At 44.4% G+C, this 26,801-nt stretch overlaps 1 protein-coding gene and 1 long non-coding RNA gene across 4 annotated transcripts in view; one reads left to right on the forward strand and one right to left on the reverse strand.

The window, feature by feature from the left end:
• The window catches only part of SP3 (Sp3 transcription factor), a 36,496-nt gene extending 27,583 nt beyond the window's left edge, over positions 1-8,913 (reverse strand). For 2 of the 3 annotated variants that reach the window (XM_083842029.1, XM_083842027.1), the window contains exons 1-3: positions 8,432-8,912; positions 7,954-8,078; positions 7,654-7,764 (exon numbers count right to left, since the gene is read on the reverse strand). In XM_083842029.1, coding sequence (XP_083698155.1) covers positions 7,654-7,764; positions 7,954-8,078; positions 8,432-8,438 — 243 coding nt within the window. In that variant the 5' untranslated portion in view covers positions 8,439-8,912. Of the gene's footprint in view, positions 1-7,653; positions 7,765-7,953; positions 8,079-8,431 lie in introns of all 3 variants that reach the window. The other variant, XM_083842028.1, reaches the window with a different exon arrangement.
• The window catches only part of LOC310901759, a 36,755-nt gene continuing 18,039 nt past the window's right edge, over positions 8,086-26,801 (forward strand). Inside the window, exon 1 of the long non-coding RNA XR_014586123.1 lies at positions 8,086-8,419. This is a non-coding gene — a long non-coding RNA (uncharacterized lncRNA). The remainder of the gene's footprint in view (positions 8,420-26,801) is intronic.

The following is a 26,801-nucleotide window of genomic DNA, read 5'->3' on the forward strand; positions in this document are numbered from 1 at the left end:
AACTGCTAATTCAGCCTGTCTGTTGGTTCAACAAGTCTTGTGTAAGCTCCTGGCGGTAAAATAAAGAGATCTCTCAGAGCCAAAACTCTCATGCCTGAAGAATGAGGGGTCATGATAAACAGAAACGTAGTAACGGCCCTGTTTGTTTTTTAAGAGAGTATCAAAGCAACACTAAGTTGAATGTGGAAGGAGACAAGAAACACACAAGGCAGATACCTTTATGAAGTGCTCTAAAGCACGTTGAGGGATGGGACTTGAGTTAGAATAAAAAAGTCCTTCAACCAAAGTAAAACCATCCCTGTGGTAACTGCTATGTGTTGTAGGCATCTGCATTTCTACAAGACAAGCGTGATCAGCCGGACGTAAGTCATTAACTATGAGTACTCTGCTCCTAAAGAACTCCAAAAGTTTCCCTGTACCAGTCTTTGGTGGCTTGCCTTTTGCTGCACTTCTCAGAAAGTCAATTTTTCCCCCTTCAGTCCTGGAGTAAAAGCATCAGCAAACAGGCAAGCAGAGGTGGACAGATGAGTCAGGAGCTCCTAAACACTTAAAAATCACATACCTAATGAACAAGATTGGCCAGTGCCTCATCCAAATTGTTGTTTTATGAAAGACTTAGGGCACTAATGCAGGAGTTTAATACCATGTGTTTACCAGGCTACAATAAACTATCTGTGCATTCTTGGGTTATTACAAATATAAGATAAAATGCACCTGCTTCAACTCCCTCATTAAGGTATGAGCTAACACATTCTATCTCGTATTTGCCACAGGTTAAAAACATGCTTAACGCCAGTCACTGTGGTTCAGATGACACAAAGCTTGTTAAGGCAAATTAATTCTGATGCATGTTTCAGAAGCACTCAATTCAAAGAAATACATTTTTTCCAAATCAAAATTTTAGAAAATAAAAGAAGGTTTCAGGGAAGAAGCACTACCATGGGTCGCTTAAAATGTTATTTAAAAAAATAATCCCAATCTGGCAAAACACATTTAACATTAATTGCATCTCATTTAAGGAGGGTCCACATCATTTTGCTCAGAATGGACAATTGGGCCCAGAACTCTAATACATTCTTTTTAATCACCAGCAGTCTAGAACCTGTCTATATTAAGACAATACAACGTCCCTGACATTAGTAAAAACTAGAAAGCTGCAGTAGGCATTTTTAACTAGACTGCATGTAACTTCATTTATTAATTATTAACCTCTATATACGTATTAGATGCTTTGTAACTGCATGCCAAACTAGAATTTTGAACAATTTCATGCAAACTTCTACTCATTTTCGTCATGCCTTCACCTAGGTGCTGAAAGCTCTACCAGATCATCAAGATGGTTAAGAAAGAAGACCTGGGGCCAGTCAGCCTCAACTTGACCTCCGGGAAGGCAACGGAGCAAATTGAAAACCGCTTCCAAACACATCAAGAACAAGAAGGTGATCAGAAGCAGTCAGCCTGGACTTACAAAGGGGAAATGATGCTTAATTAACTAACCTGACAGACTTCTACGGTGAGATGACTGGCTTGGTAGATGAGGTTTCGAGTGGATATTCTTTACAGCTACTGTAGGTAGGCTATTGACACAGCTTCCTGCCCACCGTGACATCCTCACAGCCAAACTAAGTACAGCCTAGATAACCGTACAGTGGGGTGCACTGAAAACTTGCTGCATTGCTGGGCTCAAAGGGTTGCAAGCAGCAGCACAAAGTCCAGCTGGGGGCCAGTCACTGTACCCCAGTGGGTCAATACTGGGGCCAAGATTGTTGAACTTTTTCACCAGTTACCTATGAGATCAGACAGGGTGCACCTTCGGCAAGTCGGCAGTTAATAGCAAACCAATAAGGTGGCTGATATGTGTGATGGTTCTGCTGCCATTCAGTGGGACCTCAACAGGATGGAAAATTGGGCTGGCAGGAACCTAAAGAAGTTCAACAAACAGAAATGCGCAGTCCTGCACCTGGGGAGGAATAACTTATACACGCACCAGGACAGGCTGTGGGCCAAATGGCTGAAAAGCAGCTTTGCAGGAAAAGACACAGGGATCCTGGTGGACACATTCATCATGAGGCAGCAATGTACCTTTGCAGCAAAGAAGGCCAAGAGCACCTTCATTAGGAAGCGCATGGCCAGCAGGTTGTGGGAGGTAATCTGTCAACGCTGGTGAGGTCACATCTGGAGTGCTGTGTCCAGTTCTTTACTCCCCAGTGCAAGCAAGGAATGGACATACTGGTACAAGTCCAGCAAAGGGGCAACAAGGATGATTTAGAGACTGGAGTATCTGATGTACGAAGAGACTCATGTACAAAGACCGGATGAGAGAGCTGAGACTCTTTAGTGATTCAAAGAGAAGACTTTGGGGGTGGGGAGAACATCTTAGCAATGTTTATAAATATCTGATGGGAGGCTACAAAAAAGATGAGAGCCATGTTCTTCTCAGTGACACCCAGTGGCAGGACAAGAGGTGACAGGCAAAATCGGAATGCAAGGAAATCTTTGTAAATATGAGAGATAAAACCTTCTTTTTTCCTCCTTTTTTTTTTTTTTTTTTTAGCATTAAGGGTAATTTAAACACTGTCAAAGGTTGCCCAGAGAGGTTGTAAAGTCTCCATCCTTGGAGATACTCAAAAACTACTGCACATAGTCCTGAGCAACCTGCTCCCATTGACCTACTTTGAGCAAGGGGGTGGACCAGACGATCTCCAGAAGTCCTTTCTAGCTTCAACTGTTCTATGAAACGTTTATGTGAAATCTCGCTCTTCCTGAATTTGTCTAAGAGTCAGAACTTTTTGTTTCATTTTGTTTTTAAACATGGAAATGTTTGTTGTTTTTTTTTTTTAAAATACTTTCTCTAATACCATAGGGAAGAATAAAACCAAATTTGACAAACATCCTTAAAGCACTAGAAGAGGAACTCCTACGCTTGGCTCTGACCGAGGACTAGGAAGATGTAACTGGAAGAGGAAGATTAAAGAACATTTTAAAGGTTGAGCTTCCAGGCAGCAATAAGGGGAAAAAATGGTTAGGGTCAAAATGGTTAGGCACTCTTTCTACCTGAAACTTCTCTATTTTGCAAAAGCATAAAACAGAGGCTGGACAATCCCAGGTAGATTTCGTATAGTGGATAAACACATTCCAGTGCATCTGTTCACCTCCAGAAACATAGCTTCAGGAAGCTGTATTATCACCCATAAAGGAGAAAACGGACATCGAGATCACTTGGAGCTTCCTCAAAAACATGATATAGGCCAGAGAACTGAGAGGTATGGATAACTGATGCATGGCGCTCATCTGTATTTTTGCCTACTGCAAAATACAGAATTTGAAGACCCTCGTGTTTCTCTATCCTACCAGCACTATCGCTATTTCCATCTAGAATGAGATTAAGCCAGTTGCTTCTCAAATGGTTAAAGTAATGTTCCGAGGCATCAATAAACTGGACTTACACATTTTCATTAAATTCTGTGAATCACTGATACTCAATTCTAAAGCTGAAGATACGCCAAAGCAGTCTTATAACACTCTAACCTTTATTTGTAAAATATGCAAACAAATGCTTTGTCTACAGCCCAGAAATGACGCTCATCTTCCCCACATTGCTAATTATTAACCTCTACAAATGTTTTTAACATCTTGCTGGTAAGCAACAGTACATATTAATCACTCCCCACCCTTTTTTCTTTTTAAAACTGAGGAATAAGTGCAGCCTGCAATGCACTGTTTGCAACTACCTACCGCAACTGGGGCAGTCAACTCCGACAGCTCCCATTTTTTGGCAGCTGTCAGAGTCAACAGCTTTCTCAGCCAGCCTGCCACCTTTCTTAATTCTTGGGCCTTCCAGCCCTCCCACCCCACGCTCCCATCAGTCTTGCACTCTATCCTCACCTATCCCAGCCATGCCTGGCACAACCGTCAGAATGACCCCTGGGAGCCTAGTAGTATCTTTCATTTTGCATCGCAATGAAATTGGAGCACACACACACCTGGTTACCATCTCAGCTTTGTAGATGACCAAGACTTAGACTGAAATTTTAGAATGTTTCCTCTTTCGTTTTATCCTCTATGCACGGCTCTGCCGTCTTCTACATTGCTTCTCCTTTTCCCCTAACGCTAAAATCTTTGCAGATGTTTGAACTGGAATGAAACTAGATTATTTATAACTAAACGAAAAAGAATCCTAAATATGAACGTTTAAGTAGAACTATTAGTCAATGATAAATAGTGAAAAAGCAATACCCAAATTAAAGCTTCTCAGACTTCAAATTCCCAAGGGAGAGAGAGGCGTCCATAGAGGTCAGGATACATGAGCTGTCACTCTGGGTCAGGCAGTAGGGCGTACCATCCCAGCAAGACTTTTGTACGCACCAGTAGTCAGCAGTATTCAAGGGGAAGTTTCCATGGCGAGCGTTTGAACAAACCATGGATACAGCAGTATGCAATGGAGGAAAAGATTCTCAGGTAAGCAGGCCACAATCTCAAGGCCATCTACATTTAATGAAAACCAAGCAGGCAGAACACAAAGCACCAGGGTCAGATGGTCGTAGGCAGGACAAATCACAGTGGAAAAGCCTAAGTTGGAAGACTGCAGACTCCATCAACATACAATGACAAGATCAACAGTAATGCTTGCTAATATTTTGTCATCCAAAAGCAAATATAGCCCTAATCAGAATCCTAGGCCAAGCTGAAAACCTTGTGAACTAGAGACAGCTTTTGCAGTTAGTTCCCTGCCAGCGGGATGGAAGGTAGGAGAGGGCTTAGCTTCGTTGACTATCTTCCTCACTTGCTTTCCACACCAAGCAGTTGCCACTTTCGTTAGTCTTTTTATTTCCATGCTAATCCGTTCAGTGCTATAAAAGTGGTGTCTGCTCCAACAGCAGGCCTGGATTCAGACGCAAACATAGAATAATTTCGGTTGGAGAGGACTTCTGAAGGTCATCTGGTCCAACCCCCAGGCTCACGGCAGGGCCAACTAGATCACAGCAAACACAACCACATTTGCTCCGGCTCTTTCCCAAACCCCAGACACACGATATTCCCCACATTCCTATGGGAGTTTTGTTGTTGCTGTTGCTTTTAAATCATTCTCCTGGTCTCTTGGGGAGCAGCTGCAGCATACCATTTCAGCCAGGAAAGCAGTGTGCAATAACTGGCTAGTCCAGCATACTGGCTCCAGCCCTGCCATTTCCTACCAAGCAAATGTCAGTAAAGCGTTAACAAAACTACCCTAAAACGCAGCACTGCTAACCTTATACATAAAAGCTCTTCAAGTGCCTCTAAAAGCAAATGCCTACTCGCTTATCTTCAACTATCCATTTACATGGCTTGAGAATCCTACCAGACCTTCAGCAGTCTGGACCACAATCCAGGTGTGGAAAACTTCGGGAAAGGATCTCCTCCCAGTCGCTAAGCTAGGCACCACCACCCATACGCACGTATCAAACTGATTCATCTGTAAGCCTGGGAAAGGGAAGAACACCAGAAACCCCACAAAGACAATATGCCTGCATCCCCGCATACAGACTTCATTTTCCCTATGACTTACGAGGCGTCTACAATTTAAGCCTTTTTAGCTCCTCCCTCCTTCTCCCACTCCCCAGCAAGATGCATTCCAGGGATCAGAAAAATCTGTATTTCATCAAAACTCTTTTGTCATTCTTTTTCACAAGGAACACGTTTCAGGGACTTCCCTCCCTCCCTCCCCTCCCTTAATCAAGGTCATCTTAATTAACTCCAGTGTCTAGTTCAGCTACCATAGACATCTCCTCCAATTTATATTTAGATTCCATCCAAAACATTCTGAATCATTCAAGAGCAATGTTGCAGCAGAAAAAAATTACCAGAATTGTATAACCTAACTCATGGCAGATATGTTGGAGAGGCCTATCTGCACGTATGCAGAATAGTGAGTAAACCTCTATTAGTATTTTGTTTTAACCTCTCATAAATTGTTTCTGCCTTGCCCTGAAGAGCCCCTCACACGTCAGCCTAAGACAAGTAAAAATGTGACTTTTCAAAACCTGTTTGCCCATTTTGAACTATTAGGAACTATTTGTCTTGTCCTGTACTAGCACTCTAGCACCCATTCAGACCACTGCTCATACTGAACAGTCAACCGATTCTCAAGATGCACATTTTTAGCTTTATAATGAGAACCACCTTGAGATGGATATAGGAAAGCAAACCATCATTTAAGCATCATTCATTTTTTGATGTGTGTGTTTATGCAAGAGACAGATCCGACATCCCACTTTTCAGCACCATATGCATCTGGTATTATGAAACAAGTTTTAGAGGCAGTAGACACTTAACAATATCTACAAAGACTTTTAAAAGACTAGAGCTTAAGAACATAAACATGCTCAGCAGAAAGCGCAGCTGAAAGGGGGGAAGAATTTTAATATATTTTCAAGTTGTTCTTAGGCTGCAATATGCCGCATGACCTCAGACAACTATTTTTACATTCTTCCTTTACCTGAAGGGAAAAGGAAGCTGAAATATACAGATGAACATACAGTATGTTAAAGTTCAGCACTTGAGCGTTTAGTAAGCTTAACGTTACCATTAACATTCTGACGTTTGTAAAAAAAAAAAAGGTCTGGCAGTGCCAATCTGCTATGCAGATTTTTTTCTCCAATTTCCAGAACCCTGGAAACATAGAAGGCTTTTGTACAGCAATTTTTTAAAAACAGCAGACTTGCTTTAAAAGAAAAAAAGAAAACAGGAAAAAAGAGCTTTGTTTCTTCTTTTAAAACCCTGTTTGTTAAAAAAGAGGTAGTATACATGATTTCCCAAGTAGTAAGGCCAAAAAGACCTCGTCACGTCATTTTTAAAGGCATTCTGGATCCGCCCTTTTTATATACCCGTATTTTTAGATACCATTTATTTTTAAACGCCCCATCTCTGCTCGCTTTATGAGCATAAGCCAAAAGAAGAGATTAGGTCAACTGATCGAGGAAGATAGGAGGCTTTTGTTATGGAGATGGTTAAACTAGCCTCCACAGGAATAAATTTCTAGCGTGCAAGATCCATCTCATCACGCAAGGTCCCAAGGTCATCAGGGCTCCTTTCGGAGCAGACGGCACCCGGGAGATAAGGACAGAAATTCAGCCCGCGGTAGGAGAGACCGCGTGGCGACTGCGTCTGGAAAACACAGCGTCGACACAGGAAGCAGCTTTCCGCCGCCGCGCTCGGTTTCTAACAGCCATTTTACTTCGCACTACATCCTTCCCGGCGAGGCAGCCTTCATTTTGTGCTCCCGCCCGGCCGCGCCGTCCCGGGCCGCCGGCCGCCGGGGGTGCGCCCAGGTGGAGGTGAGGCGCCTCCGGCCCCGCCGGGCGAGCCGCTGCGGTGCCAGGGCCGGCGGAGGGCGAATTTCCCGCCTGCCCCCGGTTTTGAAAGTAAACGGAGGCGCCGCTGCCGGCGGCGGGGGAGGGGGGAGCCAGGCTCCCGCCTCCTCCCGGGAGCCCGGCTCCTCCTGGAGAGGCAGGGGAGCCCGGGGACCCCTCTCCTGGCAGGTCGGCCCTGCTATCGTCCCTCCCCCCGGGCGGGCAGTGCCGTGTGTCCCGTCCCTCCCCCCGGGCGGGCGGGCTGGCTGGCTGTGCTGTCTCTCCCCCCGGCAGGCCGTGCGAGAGCGGCGGGGCGGGCACTCACCGCTCCGGCAGAGTGAGAGGCGGCGGCGGCGGCCTCATCCTCCTCCGGCGACGGCGGGCCGATCTTGCTGCAGGTGGCCGCCAGCAGAGCGAGCGGTGACGGCTGAGCGTCCTACCCACAAGGGGCGGGTTCAGGGAGAGAAAGTGGGTGGCGGTTAGTGCGGGACGGCGGCCGGGCTCCTCGCAGGCGCGCACACAGGAAGCGGCGGCGGCGGCACCGGCTCCCGCACCCGCTCCCGACGTGTCACCGGGGAGGGGGGGGGCCGGGGGGGGGGGGCGGCCCGGCCGGGCCTGCGCTTACCTGGGGGGCGGCCGCGCCGGCGGAGGCCGAGGCGGCGCCGTTGCCGTGCTGGAGATACTCGCCGTGGCTGCTGCTGTCCACGTCCAAGGCAGCCATTTCCTCTTGTTTCACGGGCTTCTCGGGAGCTGCGGGCGCAGCGGGGAGGGGGAGGGGAGAGTCACTGACGGGAGCGATCACCCCCTCCCTCCCTCCCTCCTCCCTCCCTCTCCTTCCCTCCCTCCCTCCCTCCTCTCCCCCCCCTAACCCCAGCGCTCCCCCCGCCCTCCCGCACGGAGCCCTCCTCCTCCTCCTCCTCCTCCTCCCCGTGCTGCTGCCCCTGCCCCTCTTCTCCCTCCTCCCCCTGCTCCTCCTGCTGCCGCTCTCAGTGCCGCTCTCGCCTCGCTACCGCACGGACGGCTCCGGGGCCGGAGCGGGGGACGCGCAGGGCCGGAGCAGGAGCGGGGAGCCCCGCGGGGCGGCTCGGGCGGTGCGTACGTACCGGTCATGGTGCGGGTGCGAGCGGCCGGCTGGCTGGCTGGCGGGCTGCGCGGGAGGGAGGCAGGCGGGCTGGCTGGCTCGCACGCAGGCCCCGCCGGCTGGGGCTAGGCGGCCGCCGCCGGGGACATGCTTATTGTGCTCACGGGCTGAAGCGGCGGCGGCGGCCCGAGCCTTACTCCGGGGTTTTTTTTCCTATTTTGATTGACGGTGCGGGAAAGCCGAAAGGTGGGGCTTGCAGCGGGAGAGGGGGCCCGGCCGACACCGCCGCCCGCCCGCCCGCCTGCCAGCCCGGAACTCCCGCCTACGCCCGGCCGCGCGCGCTCATTGGCTGCGCCCCGCCGCCGCCGCCGCTCGCACCGGCCGCCCGGCCTGCCACTCACCCGCCGGGGGCGGGGGGGGCGCCTCGCGCCGAGGCGGCTTCCTGTTTGCCGGGGCTCGGCCGAGGAACAATGAGCGGCGCCCGAGGCCGCCGCCGGGCTCCGGCCGCCCGCCGCCGCGCTGCCCCCGGCCCCGCGGGGGGCTCGGCACCGGCCCCGGCCCGCGCCGAGGGGGGTACCGCGGGGCCGCGGCCGCCCCCTGACCGCCCCGAGGCGGCCCCGGCGGGGGGGCCCCTCGGGGCCGCTCGGCCCGGCCCGGCCCTAAGATGTCGGCGCCGCGTCCCCGGGGAGCCTGGCGGGGGGCCCCGGGGCCGGGCCGGCGGGGCAGCGGCAGCCCGGGGCCGTGGCCGAGCCGCCGCCGTTGCGTAAGGCGCTGGCCGCGGCGGGCCAAATCCCCAAAGCTGCTTGGGCCGGGCCGGCCCCGGCCGGGATCAGGCCGCTAGTCACGGCCTGCTGGCAGGAGCACGGCGCTGCGCCTCGGCACCGAGCGCTCAGGCAAACGGGCCTTTTTTAGGCAGACAGGCCTTTTTTAGTCATATCAGGGGGAATTGATGAGATTCCCCTCAGCAGCAGCAGTTGGTCGCTCGTGTTACACAACAGAAAGGAAACTAGTAACTCGGGTTGCCAAACTATGACAGGAAATAAGCTCAAAGTGTACGATGATGCAGGACTGATGATTAGTGGGGCCTGTTCGTTACACCACAGCTCGCGAAGGCTTCCTGTGAAGCTGGACAGCTTCAGCGTGGCCTTTCTTCGCTCCCAGGTGCAGGTGCAGCATGATACAGCACCGCCTGGCCTGTGTAGCGAGCGTGACCCCAAGCTTTTAGACACCTTCAATAAATGAGCTCTGCCTTTCATATAGAGTTCCAGGGAGTCCATGAACGAGGTTGAAAAGCATCAGACTGAAGAACTCAAGCATACCTTCCTTAAAAAAAAAGTGATTATCACTGAGAATCACTTAGAAAATCCAGTGAGCATATTCTCATCTGTCCGCATTTGTGCTTTATAGCTGAACCTGCAGGCTACCCAGAAAGGCCTGCTGACAGTAACTACGAAACCCAGGAACGTGGTCAGGATTTTCAGCATATTCTCTGAACAGAGAATAAACATTTCTTCTTAATCAGTCCATCCCTACGACCTTGCAGTAACCGCCCAGCCTTACTTAGCCCAGAAACTGTCAGAGAACATGAAAAATGCACTGTGAAAAATGTGAATTTAATATTAGGAAGTTAGAATGGAGGAAGACTGCAGCATCTGCACCATCAGCATAAGATTGCTCTTACTGTGTCATGTGCAGTCCGACTTTTGGCATATGTATTTTGCAAGTAAATTGCGAGTGCCATCAGATGACTTTTAATAGTAAATTGCAAATCAATTCCAAAACTATTTGTCAAACTCCTTTTTTTTTTCCAGGGTATTAAAAAAACACTTCATTTTGAACTGGCTGTATGTGTACATAGTTTTTGTGAGTCTACTTTAGAATCAGTTGTTAGCGAGTTAAATAGCACATCCATAAAAGAGAGGAAGCTTTTTGCAATTTACAATTTTTATTTTAATATCAGGACTCTTAAGAACGAAAAGCTTTCACTAAGAACACAAGTCACATTTATTTTGACATAATATAACGTCAGAAATAACTTTTAGCCAGTAAAAGCTAGAATCCACAACATTTAAGGATGAGTCAGTATATACACATGAGCAAGTTAGGGGATGATGAAAATGGAAGATTACATGCTGCATAAGACCACTGTAGTATCTAAAAATTTCTGTTTGTATCAGACGTTGTTAGTGATACCCTGTCATCCTGGAACAAAAACTTATTACAGATGGCTTTGGACTTCCGATAACCTAGGAAATAGTGAATTTAAAGTTTGATGTGTAAGGGAAGTAATTTCCTGTTCATATGCTGGGAATGATATTAAAAAATTGGGCCTTTCTAATTAGCAGGGTATTGCTGAATATTAGCATGGAGTTTTGCTTTAGAAAGAGGATGTTGTCTAGGACGTAGATTTCAATTTCTACTGCAGTTGGATATACGTGGAGAGCTCTGTAACTTCTTCCATGAGACGTTGCTGATCTGGCAGTTTAGCTGTATGGATCTGACTGCAGACCTGTGGCATAATTGCAGTGCTTTAGGACAGAAGAATTTGAAATACCTGTATTGGGATTGTTTTTATTTATTAAGAGAGTTTTTTTAGTACAATAAAACTCAGATGTGTAAGCAGGCTTCACAACACCAGTTGAAGACCAATGTTTTCTAGTCCAGTACCTAAAATTAGGGGGACATGGTCATGGTATTACTAAATGCAGATAAAGAAAGAAAAGTGAAACATAATAGAATAGTTACAAGTATTAAAAAGAGAATGAGATAAATCACAATAAATTTGGAAGAAAGAACCTAACTAGGTATGTTATTACCAAAAAAAAAAAAAAAAGTAGGTACACTATTACAAAAAGAAGCAGAAATGTTAAATGAAGACTGATAAAAGTTTTGATTTACAACTTTACAGTGGAGAAAACAAGAAAAAAAAATCAAGGAAAAAAAGGAGACAAGACATTATTTGTAGCTTTGTGTTTATCAGTGTACAAGAATCAAAACATTCACCAGGAAAATCCTGGATGTATCAGGGAGGTGATCATATCCGTAGTGTGTGAAAGCTCTGTTAGGTGGTGGTCTTGCTGAATTAGCGCTGACCTGGTATCCCCACAGAGACTGAGCTCCATGCCCAATTAGAGGAGCCATTGTTTCCTCTTTCTTGAGATTACCCACCAGATGTACTGTATCAGTATGTGATCTGAATAAACTAACCATGACCAGTTTATTATTAAACAGCCTTGCCTCTTCAAACCCTCACCACCTCTTTCTAGGCTGCTAGTGATAAACTGCAGGCCCTGTGATGAATTCCCAATCTATTTGCTGAAAAGGTATGTTGTAGTTTGAGCCATGTAGGTCTAGAGAAAGCAACACTGGCCTATAAATAATGAGAATAGCCAACAGAGTCAAAAATGCACCTATTTCAGAACTGAGATACAGCCCTTGCTGTAAGTAGCAGCAGAGTTCAGGAGAGGAACGATGCCTACCTGATTCTGATGAAACCTCAGGGAAGGTTTTGAAAGATCAAGTAAGATGCAAATTGGAAAGAACTCTAACACCTCTCCTGTCATTCACCTGTAAGCTTAGTGTTGCATTTGACCGCTTAATTAGGTCTCGTTGGTTTAAATCTTTGAGTTGTACAAATTCAGAAGGAAGTGCACCATCTAAGACAACTTCCACCAACTGGAAATGTCTTTTCTGTCTGTACACTCCTTTGAAACTGCTGAGTTACATACAGTACATTATTTTTGGGTTTAGCAGTCCCTTCTACCAGTGACCCTGCATTTTTTTAAGGAGCATATTATTTAACAATTGCTGGTATGTGGTCAAGATCAGTTTTCACATCCGTGTCGCTCTGTTCCTCTGTAAAGTGGTGTTTTTTTCATTCTGAAGCCTAGAATGCAACTGGACAAGACGCACAGGAATGCATGCTGGTGTGGTGTATTCTGCACCACTGGGAGAACTGGGGCTCAGGTTGTTTTAGTTTGAAAGCCTGGGATTTAAAATGAGGTTGAGTAATCATTAGGGATTCAGTTCAAAAAAACACAGCCTTTACTGAAGGGGCAACAAGCAGAATATCTAAATTGCATGCCTGAAAAAGCAACTATGACACACACAAAAAAACAATGAATCAGAGGAGGTATCCTCTGAATGTGAGGTACCTTCTTTGAATTCAGTCACCTGGGTAAAAATTGCAGTAGAATCTGTAGGACCACGTTTTGCTTTTTAAACCAAACATTTATGTGGTTCTACAGAGGAAAAAAAAAACACTGACAAGGCTCTGACTCGCTCATTAAACTTCCTAGAATCCAACTTCATCCAGAATTTTGGCTTTCCTCTTCAAAAAAAATTTTTTTCGAAGTCTTAGCAGCCCAGCAGAAAGATTTAGCTACTATTCCTAGACGTTGCCCCCGAATTTCTGTCGCATATGGATCCATTTGCTTAAGAAGATTGGGAGATCTTTACCTAAGGCAGCAGGAAGGACTGGCAGGTTGACTTGAGAGGTTTCTTGAGTCAGCATGTGGTAGTTGGAGGTAGTTGCATGACTGAGTTCAACCCTTCAGATACCAACAGGGAAATGATTCCTTGCGTGGTGTAAAATCAGCAAGGAAGCAGCAATGGTCAGAGAAAGGTGTTGGCTGGGATTGTATCATCAGCCCCCAGAAAGCACCTCCCTGTCCTGTGATGAGTGGCTACAAGAGCACAAATTTTGCAAGGCCGGAGCAGGCTTGAGCAGTAGGTGTGGTTTGACCAGAAGAAGCTGAGCCAACCTAACAGCTCACTGACCTCACCATAATTTAATCAATTTACAGATAGGCCACAAAATCAACCCTGCAAAAATACTGCTTCCCACATTGCAAGCTAAATTGAGTCAAACTACAGCAGACATGGCTCCATGGGTGGGAGCAAATGAGTAGAGGTAGGACTCTCTTCAGCAGCAAAAAGCAGATTAGTTCAGGGTGTCAAGCTTGCCAGACTGCTCAGGAACTTGCTTTTGGCTATGTTTATGTGAAGTGTCTGTCAGTAGCCCAGGATTTCTAGCCTCTAGAGGAGCACAAACAGTACTCAAGAGCACTTGAAAAAGCCCTATGGTTCTGTATGGCTGCCATGAATATCAAAGACCATGTAGTTCACTGTGCAAGTGTGATAGTATCCAGCTGTAACCATATAAAGGACAAATAATACTCATTAAAGATGGAACTGGATTTTAGACGAGCAGTTTTTCTGTTTTCAAAATATTAGTTTCTGCCTGAATGTCTCCATTAAGCACCTCCATTTTATAAAGGTCAAAGAAATCTCTGGTACTTGGGTCCAGCTGTTAGCAGGGGAGACATTTGATTCCACTGATCTGCTCACATCCAGTGGGAACAGTTCATGGGACAAAGCAAGGCCTAGTCATCTAGTGAACAGTTCACAGCAGTAATACACCAGGCCCAGACTCTTTCAGCACTGAACTGGAGGTCTGAGACATACAGCCTAGCCACAGAAGAGGAAGAACCTGTGAATAAGTAGCTTAACCAACCAGTCCACACACAAATCTAAAGGCCATGACTCTTCACCAACACCGATGACAGATCTTCAAAGAATGGGGCCAACAGAAAGTCTGTCCAAGCTCTACACATGCCAGTGTATGAGGACAGTCATCAAGAACATTGTTTCTAGCCTAGTCACTTTATTTACAAATTTTTTTAAGCAATTAGGACAAAAAAAGTCATGTTGCCTTTTAGTCAGAAATTCTTCCTCCTTCATTACAGCTGTAACTCACTGGGTGATACTGTTTTTGTATATTCTCCTCTCCCAGTTGTCAAATTCCATGAGGATATCTTTTAATATTTGACTGGTAAATAGGATCTGTCCTTAATAAGATGCTAGCGAAAACTAATCCTGCTGTTTTTAATTTGCAGTGTTAAACCGTGTGACTAAGACAGGAGAAAAATTTCAATGTGCTATGCATGTGTTGTTGTTTTTTTCCCCATTAATTGTATTGTCTTGTTTTTATTTGTGTGTACCTGTAAATAAAGAGTATGTTAGTTATATCTACTCTGTAAAATTTGGGTGGTTTTTGTTCGATTGGCAACTTAGTCCATCTAAGTAAGTACATTTTTAACAAAATCTGTTTCTTTCAAAGAGGAAACAATCTGCCCATTTGGAGAGAGGTGGCAGGAAAAAGCAGATAGGCACACAAAGCTAAAAACTTGTCATTTGGCAGGTAATGTCACTGGAGAGAGGAAAGAACTCTTATTTCACCTCACTTAAATGAGAAATGTGTGTCACATTTTTCAAGCTTCCTAAAACTTACTACACTTGGGCCCTGCCATTATCCTGTTTGTTTATGCATAATTCCTATCCTCCAAGGTCATCATGACAGACATAATTGAATTAAATAAATAATTTAAATAAATAAATAAAAACATAGGATGCTTTAGGTAAGGTTAGAAAAACTCTTCAGAGGAAAATTCCATAACCATGACTTGCAGAATTGGTAATATGGTATCTAAGGATCTTTCTCCATAGCCTGTCACAAGGTTGGAACAGAAATAAATAAGTAGATACATAGATAAAAAGAAAAAAAGATTTTTTTTTCTTTCACTGAAAGAAAAAAAATGTATTATGTACTTCTTGTCTAGCATAATTCTGTCTGTCTTCCAATTTGGCATTTTACTTTTAATAATACTGATAGCAGAAAATTAGGCCATTGTGGAAACGAAAGAGACTGGCAAATTATATATATGCACATATGTTTACTGAAAATTTGAAAACTTAATAGCAGGAATTATGTGCTCTGAAAGGAAATATTTTTAGAAGGATTAAGTGACATTTTTAGGAATCTCAATCTGAATTCTAGTTGCCAGAGCAAGATCAGGCAGGACTCTGTGGCTCCCCCTAGGAGAAAGAAGCTTGGGGCTACAGTCCCAACCACATCCCGGCTCGCGCTGGCAAGCAGCAGGTCTCAAGGCTGTTGGAGAGTAGCCCCTGCTCCAGCAGCCTCAAGGCCGGGGGGTTAAAGTGGTCTGAACGGTGAGGGATTGAATGCAAATTTTGTATGCAAAGGGGATTGATAAACCTGGGTAACAGCTCTAAACGCTGTCAGAGCTTTCAGTGAGGGAGGGGTTGTTTTTGGTTTCTTAAAAAACAACGACAACAAAACAATAACAACAAAACCGGATCTTTGAAAGAAAAGTTGTGGGCAGTTACTTCTAGAAGAGGGCTCAGGGCCACGTGTGACAGGAAAACCTTCTCCAGGAAGGGTCTGGGGCAGGAATGACATGAACACCCAGCAGTTCCCAGCATTTTGTTTTAGCTGGCCCTGGGAGACTGCATGCAGCCCATGCCATCACCAGACTGCTTGGCTTGGATGCTCCCCAGGGTGCCTGATCTGCTCTCGCTCGTTTGCAAGGAACCCCCAAGGTTTAGCTTTCTTTCTGGCCTGTCCACAGTGGCATATAAAACCTTTGTGGTTTTTGCTACAAGCGTAATTTCATTAGAAGTAGACATAAGCATCAAGAGTAATGGAACAAATTAGGTTTGTGCCTTTAACTTAACTTCTAAAGAGGAGGTAGAAAGTTTCAAGGTTCACTGCAGGTTTTTCTGTTTTTACACTGCAGAAAAGTCAATATTTAAAATTTGGACAAGACAATGGTAACAGTTATGTTCGCCTTTTTTTTCCCCTCAATACCACAGACAAGGAGAATTACATCACAAATACCAAGGAAGAGAAGAAACCTGGGTGAGATTTGAAATTCCAGTTCTAGTCATAGAAGAAACTTTTCAGGAAAAAAAATAGATACTTACTAAAATTTATCCAAGAAACACCGTAGTAAAAGAATTGTCAATATTTCAGCGTAAGTCTGAAAGAGAGACATTTGAGATTTGAAAACGATAATTAACACACTGATGGTGCTGATATAAAACACTGTATATATTTTTGACTGTTAATTAACTTCTGGCTTCTGTAAACACCTTAAAAAAACGTGCATCTTCACTGCCTTTTTTGCAGCTCACTAGCAATCACATAGTGCACACAACTTCTCAGACCATGCTGCAAATCACTCTTGGTCCTCTTGACCCATTTTTGTTTCAGAATTACTATACAGCCTTCCCAGTCTAATGACACCCACTAATGTCTGTGCTTTGCCGCAGGTGTCCTTCCTATTTCTAAAAATTAATTAACAAAAGTTAATTATTTTTACTGTATTGTTTCTCTCTCGTGTGTCAATTAATATTTGAATTATTGAAGTGGATCATTGCTATTAGTTTGTTTTCACAAAGTTGGAAAATTCAGAAACTCCACTATCATCTTAATTACTTACAAGTGAAGGGTAAAATGCCTTCCTTTCCATGGCAAAACTCCAAAAGATTTAACAGAGACGGGATTGCACTGCAAGCCTAAGTTCCCTGTGCATTCCTCCAGTCTCAGCAGGACCACTCGAGCACTGAAGGCTAAGTCTGCGTGCCCTGCATAAGCATCAGCATGCAATTCCAGGACAAGAATTCCAGTACATCTTTTACTTTGCTACAGTAGGGCCAGATTTTCAGCAATGCACACAATTTAAACAGAGAGGTAATTGAATATTTTATCTGCCGCCAAAAAACAACAAACCACCTTCCTGCTTTTCTTCTTTCAAAGAAAAAAAAAATACAGCACTTTTTTTTTTCCTCCTAGCCTGGATTCCTACAGAAATTAAAAGTTTTTTGGAGATTATTATCTCTTCGCAGCTTTAATAAATCTCTGTGTGTGCGCCTGCGTGCACACATACGTGCGTGTACATACTTGCACGTTATGCAAGAGAAAGAGGGGGAACAAGAACAAACAGTAGCCAATTTTAACCACATCTGACAGAGCAATAAAAGGCTCTAAAATGGTACATTCTTATACATTTTGTGAAAACAGGCTGCTAAGTAAAGGAGACAAGACCCACTGCAGCTTGAGTTAAACCCTTATTAAACACCAGGAAAGCTGCAAAGATGAAAGATGTAATGAATACCCACCCACAGGAAAAGCTGCAATCGGAGCCTCTAGCCTGCTAGACCTAGGAGAATCCAAATAAGAGATCACCCAAGGGAAGCCAAGCCCCATCAGATCCATAGCTCACAGGACTACTGGTTTATGTTGGATTTCTAATCCATTGTTGTCCAGCTCTGAAGATGACATAACACATTTCTGCTTAAACTTTGGGGAAGAATATATCTTTTTTTTTTCTTTCATACCAATTCCTGAAATCTAATTCAATGAAACACAAGATAAAAGCACCAGAATTTATTTTCTAAGATGTCCTGGGATGTTCTCACCAGAGCCTCAGTGATCTGCATGCAGCACGCTAGACAAAGACAAAACATCTTCAGGTTCTTGGATCCTGGAGACTAGAGAAAAGCTCCAAGCCCTGGCATCCAGGACTTTGGTCTTAAATCAGCAAGAGCCAATGCTGTTAAAATGCCTTTATCCCACATTTTAACCTGTCTCATCACTGATGTCCCAGTGTCTATCCACTCTCAAAAGTTTATCTGAGGGATACACGGCTCAGGTCTTCTGACTTTTCCCATTTTTCTGCAGTGCAGCTGTGGTGTCTATGGAGATGCCACAGTTGGAGAAAGTCAGGCTTCTCTGGACTGCTGTCTCCTGCCCGTGCAGCACAGTGCCCTCATCTGGGCCGTGCTGCAGGAGATGTGGATGCCAGCACCATTATTTAAGCAAAGCGCAGGGACTTGCTTTTGCATTCCTGGAGTCCAGGGCTGACCGCAGTGATGAGTCAGGTGGCAGCTCCACTCAGGACTGTCATCAAATATCTGAAATCTCCTCTCACTTGGATGCCAAGGGAAAACTGAAAACAAAAGAGGTTCCAAACTGTACTGCATAACGTACCAATGAACACATTGTCTTCCAGATGATGCTTACTAACTGCAGTTTTTGTGTCTTGGTCACATTTCCTCCCCATCCATAGCTGGAGCATGTTTGACAAAGCTTGTTTACTTTATCCCAGAGTTGCGTGTTTATCACCTATCAGTCGTACACCCAGGGGCAAGTTATTTTACTCCAACGTTCACAATCCCTTCTGGATGACTGCCTTCCTTTTTATGTTCTAGTCACAGTAACTGATCTTTCATCTCTAACTCTCTTCTGCACTGCACACTTCAGTCCCTCCTTTGCTAGGCACGTTCACATCTCTAAAAATATCATCCAGGAACTTTTTATTCTTCTTAATGCTGTGTAGCAAGGAAACCTGGCTCTCAAGATCAGCAATCTTGCTCGTAGGTGCTCAAGAAATCAATGTGCATAGACTCCCTTGGATGCCTGTAGCCATATCTAGCAGTGCTCTGATTCAGTCCTTCATACCCCACACAAAGGAAGGAGAGATAATGAAAGAATTCAGCAGCCAAATCCTGCTATTTCCTTCTTCTTCCCAAAAAGGTTAACTCCAAGAAAAACAGAAGTGCCCATTCTCATCACAGGGTGACAAAGGGATTTGTGTGGCATTTGTATTATTATTGCTGCTTCACACAATGTGTGAGGTTAGCCTGGGATATTTTAAATTATTTTTTGTAACCTTTTGTTGCTAAGAGAGTAATAATGACCCTAATAAGAATGTCCAAGACTTGGAGCAATAAAGTTAAGGTACAGTCTAATAAACTAGCTACATTTTGCAATTTTATGGGAAAATAAATGTTCATTCTCTTCAGTATGTTATAGTTGTCAATTCCTGTTTTTCCTAAACTAACCTAAATTAACTGAGACAAGTAACTGCCTTTTTATGGTCTGTCATTCATTACTTAAAGATATATAAAGTCAGAGCAGCATGTTTGTTGAATAAGTAAATATTTAACAAACTGACTTTCATTTTAACAGAACTGTAAGAACATTTTAACTACTGTAAGGAAACAGTACCACAAAGTCTTAGAAATTCAGTGGTATTCTTATTTTTTTGTTATGTGACACTGAAGTTAGTCATTGGAGTCATTATATTCCCGGATGAATGATAATTCCTATAGCAGGACAATTCAACATAAATATGTGCAATAAAACAGGTCGATTAAATCTGCAAGGTAATTCTGTGCAAGAATGAGAAGGCTGCCTTAGTCTTATTCACTGTTCCCTAGGGAGTTAAAGCCCCAGGGCAGTATGGCTCTGCCTGGACTAAAGGTTAAACACGCACTTGATTTCTGAGTTGGGACCCAGATACTCGCAGGTCTGTGATTCGCTGCATGCTTTCAGCTGGGAAGTGGTTTTCATTAGGAAACATTTTCTTATTCACGTGATTTTCAGGCAATGTAAGAGGCATGCTGGGAAACAGGTCTCTAATGGCCATAGTGGAAAAAAAAAGAAAAAAAAGCAGTTTCCAAATGATCTGTAAAACTTTGTATTCTGCCTCTGGGCTTTCTGTGGGAAAAAAGTAATTTATTTGTCAAAGTCAGTATAAAGACACACAGTTTGGCTTCTGTAAAAGCTGTGAGTTGGATATTACTTTTGCCAAATAGAAATCAATAAGAATTAAAATATGTTAATGATTTCCCAGAGGGCCAGAGGGCCAGCCACTCAGGCATCAAAACCAAGTGTCAGCCAATGCAGACAGGAGCTAACACTCATTTCTCTCATTTTCTCATTGATTCATCTACCGTTTGCCCACATTTGATACACAGGTCATCAACACCATGACTGTAAGCACAGAAGAGACTTCACTGGGAACATCACCTGCTGTATCCTGAGTGAAAAGGCCTCAGCCTGCCCCGTATCTAGCGTTTAATTAAACTCCCAGTCACAGTCTATATCAAACCATTTCTGATCTATCAACAGAGTCTGAGAACTCCCAACTGGTGACTATGGAAAATATTTTCATTGCTGCGCTAATCTACAAAGGCAAATATTTTCATGTTTACACTGTGAGAAACAAAATATCCTTATCTCCCAATAGAAAACATTCGGTCTTTGTTGGATACAAATGCCATTCAGTTCCAAAACTGTTTTAAATCCTTGCTTGTAGCTTATCTAATTCAGTGATGCCTGTTTTAGGAACGGGAGCATTGCCTCCAGTACTGCTCCATAAGCACTTCAGTCAGCTGAGGATGTTCTCCGCCTGAAGTCTCTGTTAATCATGAGAGAAACTATCCTCATTTCACAGACATGAATCTGATGCACAGGAGTACTGAGAGCCTTGCCAGAGGCTATGCACTGAGACTCATGGCAGAAACAGGTGACCACCTTACCACCTCAAAGAAGAAAAACAGAACAATGTTTTTCCTTGTCCTCTGGTTTGAGTAAGAGCCTAATTATTTATTCACTGCTCCATTCTGTTCTTCGGAAAACATTTTTCCATCCTGTTGTAGATTTTCCATGTACACATGCATTCACAATTTGCAAATTTATGCTGCCGATCCAGGCTCTGCCTGTACCACCCACCTGTAGCTCTGCAGATCCCAAACAACTTGAAGCATTAATGTGGATTCTCCAGCTCACAGGTGGAGTGGGAGCAGCTCCAAATCCAGCAGCAACTCAGTGTCCCCTTAGGGGGTGAGGCACTGGAACAAGTTGCCCAGAGAAGGTGTAGATGCCCCACCTCTGGAGGTGTTTAAGGCCAGGTTGGATGGGACTTTGAGCAACCTTGTCTAGCAGAAGGCGTCCCTGCCCATATCAGGGGGGCTGAAATTAGATGGTCTTTAAGGTCCCTTCCAACCCAAACCATTCTGTGATTCTATGATCTGAAGGGGGAAGCCTGCAAAGACCACCACAGAGCTGCCACCAGGCCCTGGCTCCCTGGTTTGGGCTGTTTCTCAGACACTTGTGCATAGGAAGTGTATCATTACAGCCCTGGGCATAATATTCAAACAAGCTTTTCAGCTGGGATTTTAACAGAAGCCATTCTCAACATTTTGCCTATTAGTGCTATTGCCAAAATACCAGCTGGAGATTAGAGCCCATTCAGAACTTGTTTCTCCACTTTTTTTTTTTTAATTTAAGGTTTTGCTGTATTTTAAAACAAAACACTACAACAAAAAAATTTAAGTCCACCTGTGCAGTACTAATAACTGCTTCCTTGTGGGACAGTGCTCCTCTCTCTGTCATCTCCATACAGTTTTCAGTCCTTGCCCGTCCAAGTTGTTAATTCTCTCTGACATTTTCCTATATCTTTCTTCCAGAGAAGAAAGAGGCCATTGAAGAATATCGTGCAGAGTGTCAAGCAGTTCCCGAACTGATCCCTCAAGGCTCAGGCTGGTGAGAGGGCAGCCCAGCTCAGAGGCAGAGCCCGGCAGAGTTTGTTGAGGAACCTTTGAGCCAGCAGCATGCCACTTGAAAAGCCTTTTTCCTTTAGACATACTTGTGCCTCAAATCAGTACCAAATATAGAACGTATTCTTTAAAAGATACTACTTTCCTCGCATGAGGTATCTAAAACTGTTGGAAAAAGCAAAGCTGAAAAATACATTGATGCCCGTTACCATATATGACACACAATTAAATCAAAATTCCCCCACAGCCTGACTTGGTGGCCATATAAGCCTTCACTTTACTTCCCTGAGTGGGTTTACAAGATCCAACCAGATCCTCACGCACGTACACAGCCACTGGCAGGGCTGCTTGCATAGCCATTTGCCTGAAGGAAGGGGCACTTGACAGAATCATTGTTCATAAATAACAGGGAGATATTAACAGTGACCAGAACAACAATATAAAATCCCCTTGTCCAGACTCTTCCAGTTGCTGCTCCAGCTGTTGTGATATCTGGCAGTCACAGAAATGGCTTCCCACAGTATTAATATCTCTGTGATGCAAAAAATAGCATTGCTGGCTCTCCTCCTGCCCCATCCCTTCCCATTAGGGCTCCACACACAGCCAGGAAGGGTCACTGGGCCCTCGCTGTTCTGCCTTGTCCTACTCTGGAGCACAGCAGGCCCCACTGCAAGGCTGTACCACAGATCTCACACATGCTCCCTCACCCAGGAAGCACAAGAAAACAATTTTCAAGGCTTATGGGACATCTTCCAACAGGAAAGGCTCCCAGGAAAGTGTTAGGGATGAATAGGAGAAGGATAAAGTCCTCCCTCCCACTACTTTTTACACACACTCACTGTGTAAGCTCCCCTTCCCATTCCAGGAAGTAGGCTGCCATTTTGTGACAGCTCTTCACCTAAAAGCCATCTTAGTTTACTTCACACAAATTTAAAAAACAAAACAAAACCAACAAAAAACTTATTAATTGCTTACAATGTATAGATGTTTTAGACCCCAGTACTGTCAAAGTAGGAGGGATAACTCTTCCTCTCTCATTTCTTTTCCACTTGTATCTGGTCTCTGGCCTACTTCCCCCATGGCTGATTCTGTGGCAATAGGTGCTCGTGCTGCTTGGTTGAATGAAGGAAAAAATGGAGAGGAGGAGGGAAGGCAAACTATCACCACTTCTCTGGTCAGAGCCCCGACCCTCAATCCATTTCATTGCTCTGCCCAAGCACCTGAACATTACCACGATTGCACTGCTGAGACATGAATATAAATCCATCCTTTCAATGTTGGCCAGCTGATCACTCCCATCTTACAAGTTTTACGTATTCCTTTTAGTATTCTTTCACTATAAGGCTAACAAATGGCATCTGAAAATTGAGGAAGTGGGAAGAGCCAGCATTCTTCCACACTGACACTGTTCCTAGAAGGCAAATCTAGTCAAGGCAAGTCTTACTCCCCAGCAGGAGCTGAAGAATAACCTTAGTTTACATTTTGTTCCCCTTTACAGATGGAGCACAACACGTCTCTCATGGAATTTTGCTAAGGGTTATTTTTCCGCTTGTGCTCCAAGTAAGCTCCCTGGAGGTGCAGTACGCATTTATTAAAACCGGAGGACAGCAGCTGTGGGTCAAGAAAATCAGAGGCAGAAGGCGCATGAAAAGTATTTTCTGACTGATCACAAAAGACAACAGAGAGAGAAAACCTTTAAAATCCTCTCAAGATATTTTAATATTAAACATTAAAAATTTTACAGATGTGATACTTACAAATTGCTCCCAAATATACAAGAACTTTGTAATCAACTATTAGAATAGTATGCAGTTTGTAGTAACACTCAAAATCCTGAAAATATTTACAGACTTTCCTTTTAAGCCAGGGGTGAGCCACAAAACAAAAAAGAATTATGTTAACAAGAAGACTACAGAGAGAATGGTCTTAATGTGAGTTTCCCAGGCTGTGGAGAGTGGAAATGCACTGGGATCCTGCTTGTTCACGTATACCATTTGACATCAGATTTAAAGCAAATGGGTTCACCATGGGAGAGAGGCTCTACAACTCCTGCTGGTCATCCAGCAGTGGGCGTCTCTCAGCTTGTTTTTAGGAACTCAAAAGAAAGAAACATATCACTCTGTCTAGACTCTTACTAGTGAACTGTTTCTAGCTGCTGTTAAATTAGAAGCCTCTGATCCTTAACCAATACTAGTCTTACCAACAGCAAGGAGTGCAAATGAAACCAGTCTCTCTCAAAAGTGAGCAAGGATTTAATGCTAAATGTAGTGCTACCAATTGAGCAGAAGGTAAAATTAATCTATTTCACTGTTACAACAGACCACGTTTGGGATTCTGGGGGAAAGGCTAGGTAGGACTTTCCCTTTCAATACAAGTTCAGGATCCAAGTGCCTCCCAAGTGAATGGGGTCTTCTGGTGTTGCTTTCTTACCTGCTTGTTGTGGTTTAGCCCCCGCAGGATGCTGAGCACCACCCTGCCCCTCGCTCACTCTCTCCGTGTGGGATGGGGGAGAGAATCAGAAAGGTAAAGCGTGAGAACTCATGAGTTGAGACAAAGACAGTTTACTAGGTAAAGTAAAAGCCACACACACAAGCAAAGCAAAACCAGGAATTCACTTGCCACTTCCCACCGGCAGGCAGGTGTTCAACCACTCACAGGAAAGCAGGGCTCATCACACGTTAACGGTTTCTTATGCTCCAAATGTCCCCCCCTTCCTCCTTCTTTACCCCACCTTTTAGTGCCGAGCATGATGCCATATGAAATGGAGTATCTCTTTGGTCCATTCTGGCTCACCTGTCCTGGCCATGTCCCCTCCCAGCTCCTGATGAACCGCCAGCTCCCTCGCTGGCAAGAAGCAGAAAAGTCCTTGCTCTGTGTAAGCACTGCTCTGCAACAACTAAAAACATTGCTGTTATCACCACTATTTTCACCAAAAATCTAAAGCACAGCATTATACAAGCTTCTACAAAGAATTAACGCTATCCCAGTCAAAACCATCACACTGCTATATTGGGTTAGCCATGAGAGACTGTAGAAGAAAGCGCCCCATTCTGTTCAAGCACAGAAGTCCATCAATCGCCTGCTCTACCAGACTCATATTCAACTGGCTGTGCAGGGAAGGTCAGCTCAACAGGGCTGTGTCCTTGCCAGCTACTGTCTCAGTAAGCCTGCCCATCAGTGGATCAAGCTGTGACGTCTTGTGGTTTCTTACATCCCACCCCAGAATTCTTGCTTCACTTCCCATATCTTCTTCATTCCGTTCCCTTCATCCCTAGCTATGCTTGATATTTATAGAAGTTTTACTTCTCCTTTTTTTAGCTTTGTTTATTCTGTTTTCTTGTTCTCAGTATTTTCACCAGAAGCTACATGTTTTTTCTCTCTTTTGACATGCACATTTGGAACAAGCAGCACAGACACCTGAGCTCTGCGCTTGTCCCTGCACAACAAAGGAGAGGCATACAGTAGGAATGAGGAAAAGCAATAGAGACAGAGGCTGACTTCCTTTCAGCTGCTGTGCTGCCTCTCAGCCGGCCTAGTCCTCCCACACGAGCCTAGAACCACCAACCTACTTCATACCAAAAGCAACAGTTTTGGCAACCCAAATATCACATGGCTTTGCCTCCTCCTGCCAGACAGATGGCAGAGGACAGCTGGGAAAGAACTCACTCCATCAAAACAGCACCTCCAGTGGATCTCTCCTGGATCTGCCAAAATGCCAGCTGCAGCGCTTCCAACAGTTCAGCACAGAAGTAGGCGGCTACCTGGGACCTGCCACCTTTGTTCCCAGCCCTTCCAAAGTCTGATGAGTCCTGGTGGCCTCAGCATTGCACCCAGCCCAGAAGACAATTCCAGTTGGTGCTCTTTACCATGCTGTTGTACTGGGACCTGCGGGGAAAAGTCCCATGTAAGGTCCCTGTGCCTTGCTGTGCTGGTGTGGGGGAAGCGGGTTGCAGCCTTTGACTGGTTGCCTCCAAGTGTCCTCAAAAACCCCAGGGAGATGAATGAGCCTCTTGCATACACCTGCCTTGATATGATTATGGACTGACCAGTTCCTCCCTTCTACCCCTTCATTCAAAATCATCTTAGAAATTCCTGTTAATAACGAGTAATTTTTTGCTGTCTGGTGTCTTTCAAATACTGAGTGATATCATGTATGCAGAGAGTCGCAGCAAGGTTTTTGTCTTTCAAAAAAGCTTCATTTCCTGAAGTACATTATATCAAAATCCCACCCTATGAATCCCTTCTGTGCAACACAGCTCCTCTTGTTAAAATTCTGCACAAGCATATTGCCTCCCCTCTCCCTTAGGTACCATTCTCTCTATGTACACTACAATAACAACTGCGCCTTTACTAAGATTGAGCACAATAACCAGGTCTTTGTAGGGGATAATTAACAGCCAGCAGTGAATCTTAGTGTTTATTCAATGGACTATGAATGAGTTATGAAAATTCTTTTCTACTGGGGAAGTAGGGAGATATCATTACGTTTGCATATGCTTTGCCTCTTGCATGATAGCATATTTATGGTTTTCATAGTTTAAAGTCAGAAATATGTACACAGTTATTATACATTTGCATTCAGGCAGTTATGGCTCAATGTTTGCTTCTCCTTCTGTCATTAATGAAATCCCCACTCCATCTGTATCTAATCCAAATGCCTCATGTCCACCCTGAGCTGGATGAGTAGACCTGAGCCTCTGCAGCTGTTCCAAGAGATGCAAAGGTTCATTTCTTGGACTGAATTTCTACAGCATTACATAAACTATCTAGATTAGTGCCCTCACACAGGATACTGCACAGAGTGCTTGGAGGTGAATACAATGATATTACACAGCTCTGAGATACATGGAGCACCTAAATTTGCATGTGAGCTTTTCATTTCATGATAAAAAAGCTGTCATGTTGTTCTCTACTATTTAATAGATTTGTCAAACACAGCAACTTCCAGTTGTAGCATATATCTAATACATATATACATACGTATCTATAGAGTGTGTTCATATACATATAGTCAATTTTTATATAACACAGAAACATCTCTCAAATTAAGACTGGAGAACAACTGTTGTATAATTTAAATGAGAACACAGTCTTTTAAAGTAGAAATACTAACAATCATTGACAGAACAGCAAAAGGAAGAAAAAACGTCCAGATGCATTAGAAAAATAACAAATAAAAACAA

Source organism: Anser anser (genome assembly GCF_964211835.1).
Source record: "Anser anser genome assembly, chromosome: 6".
NCBI classification, from domain to species: domain Eukaryota; kingdom Metazoa; phylum Chordata; class Aves; order Anseriformes; family Anatidae; genus Anser; species Anser anser.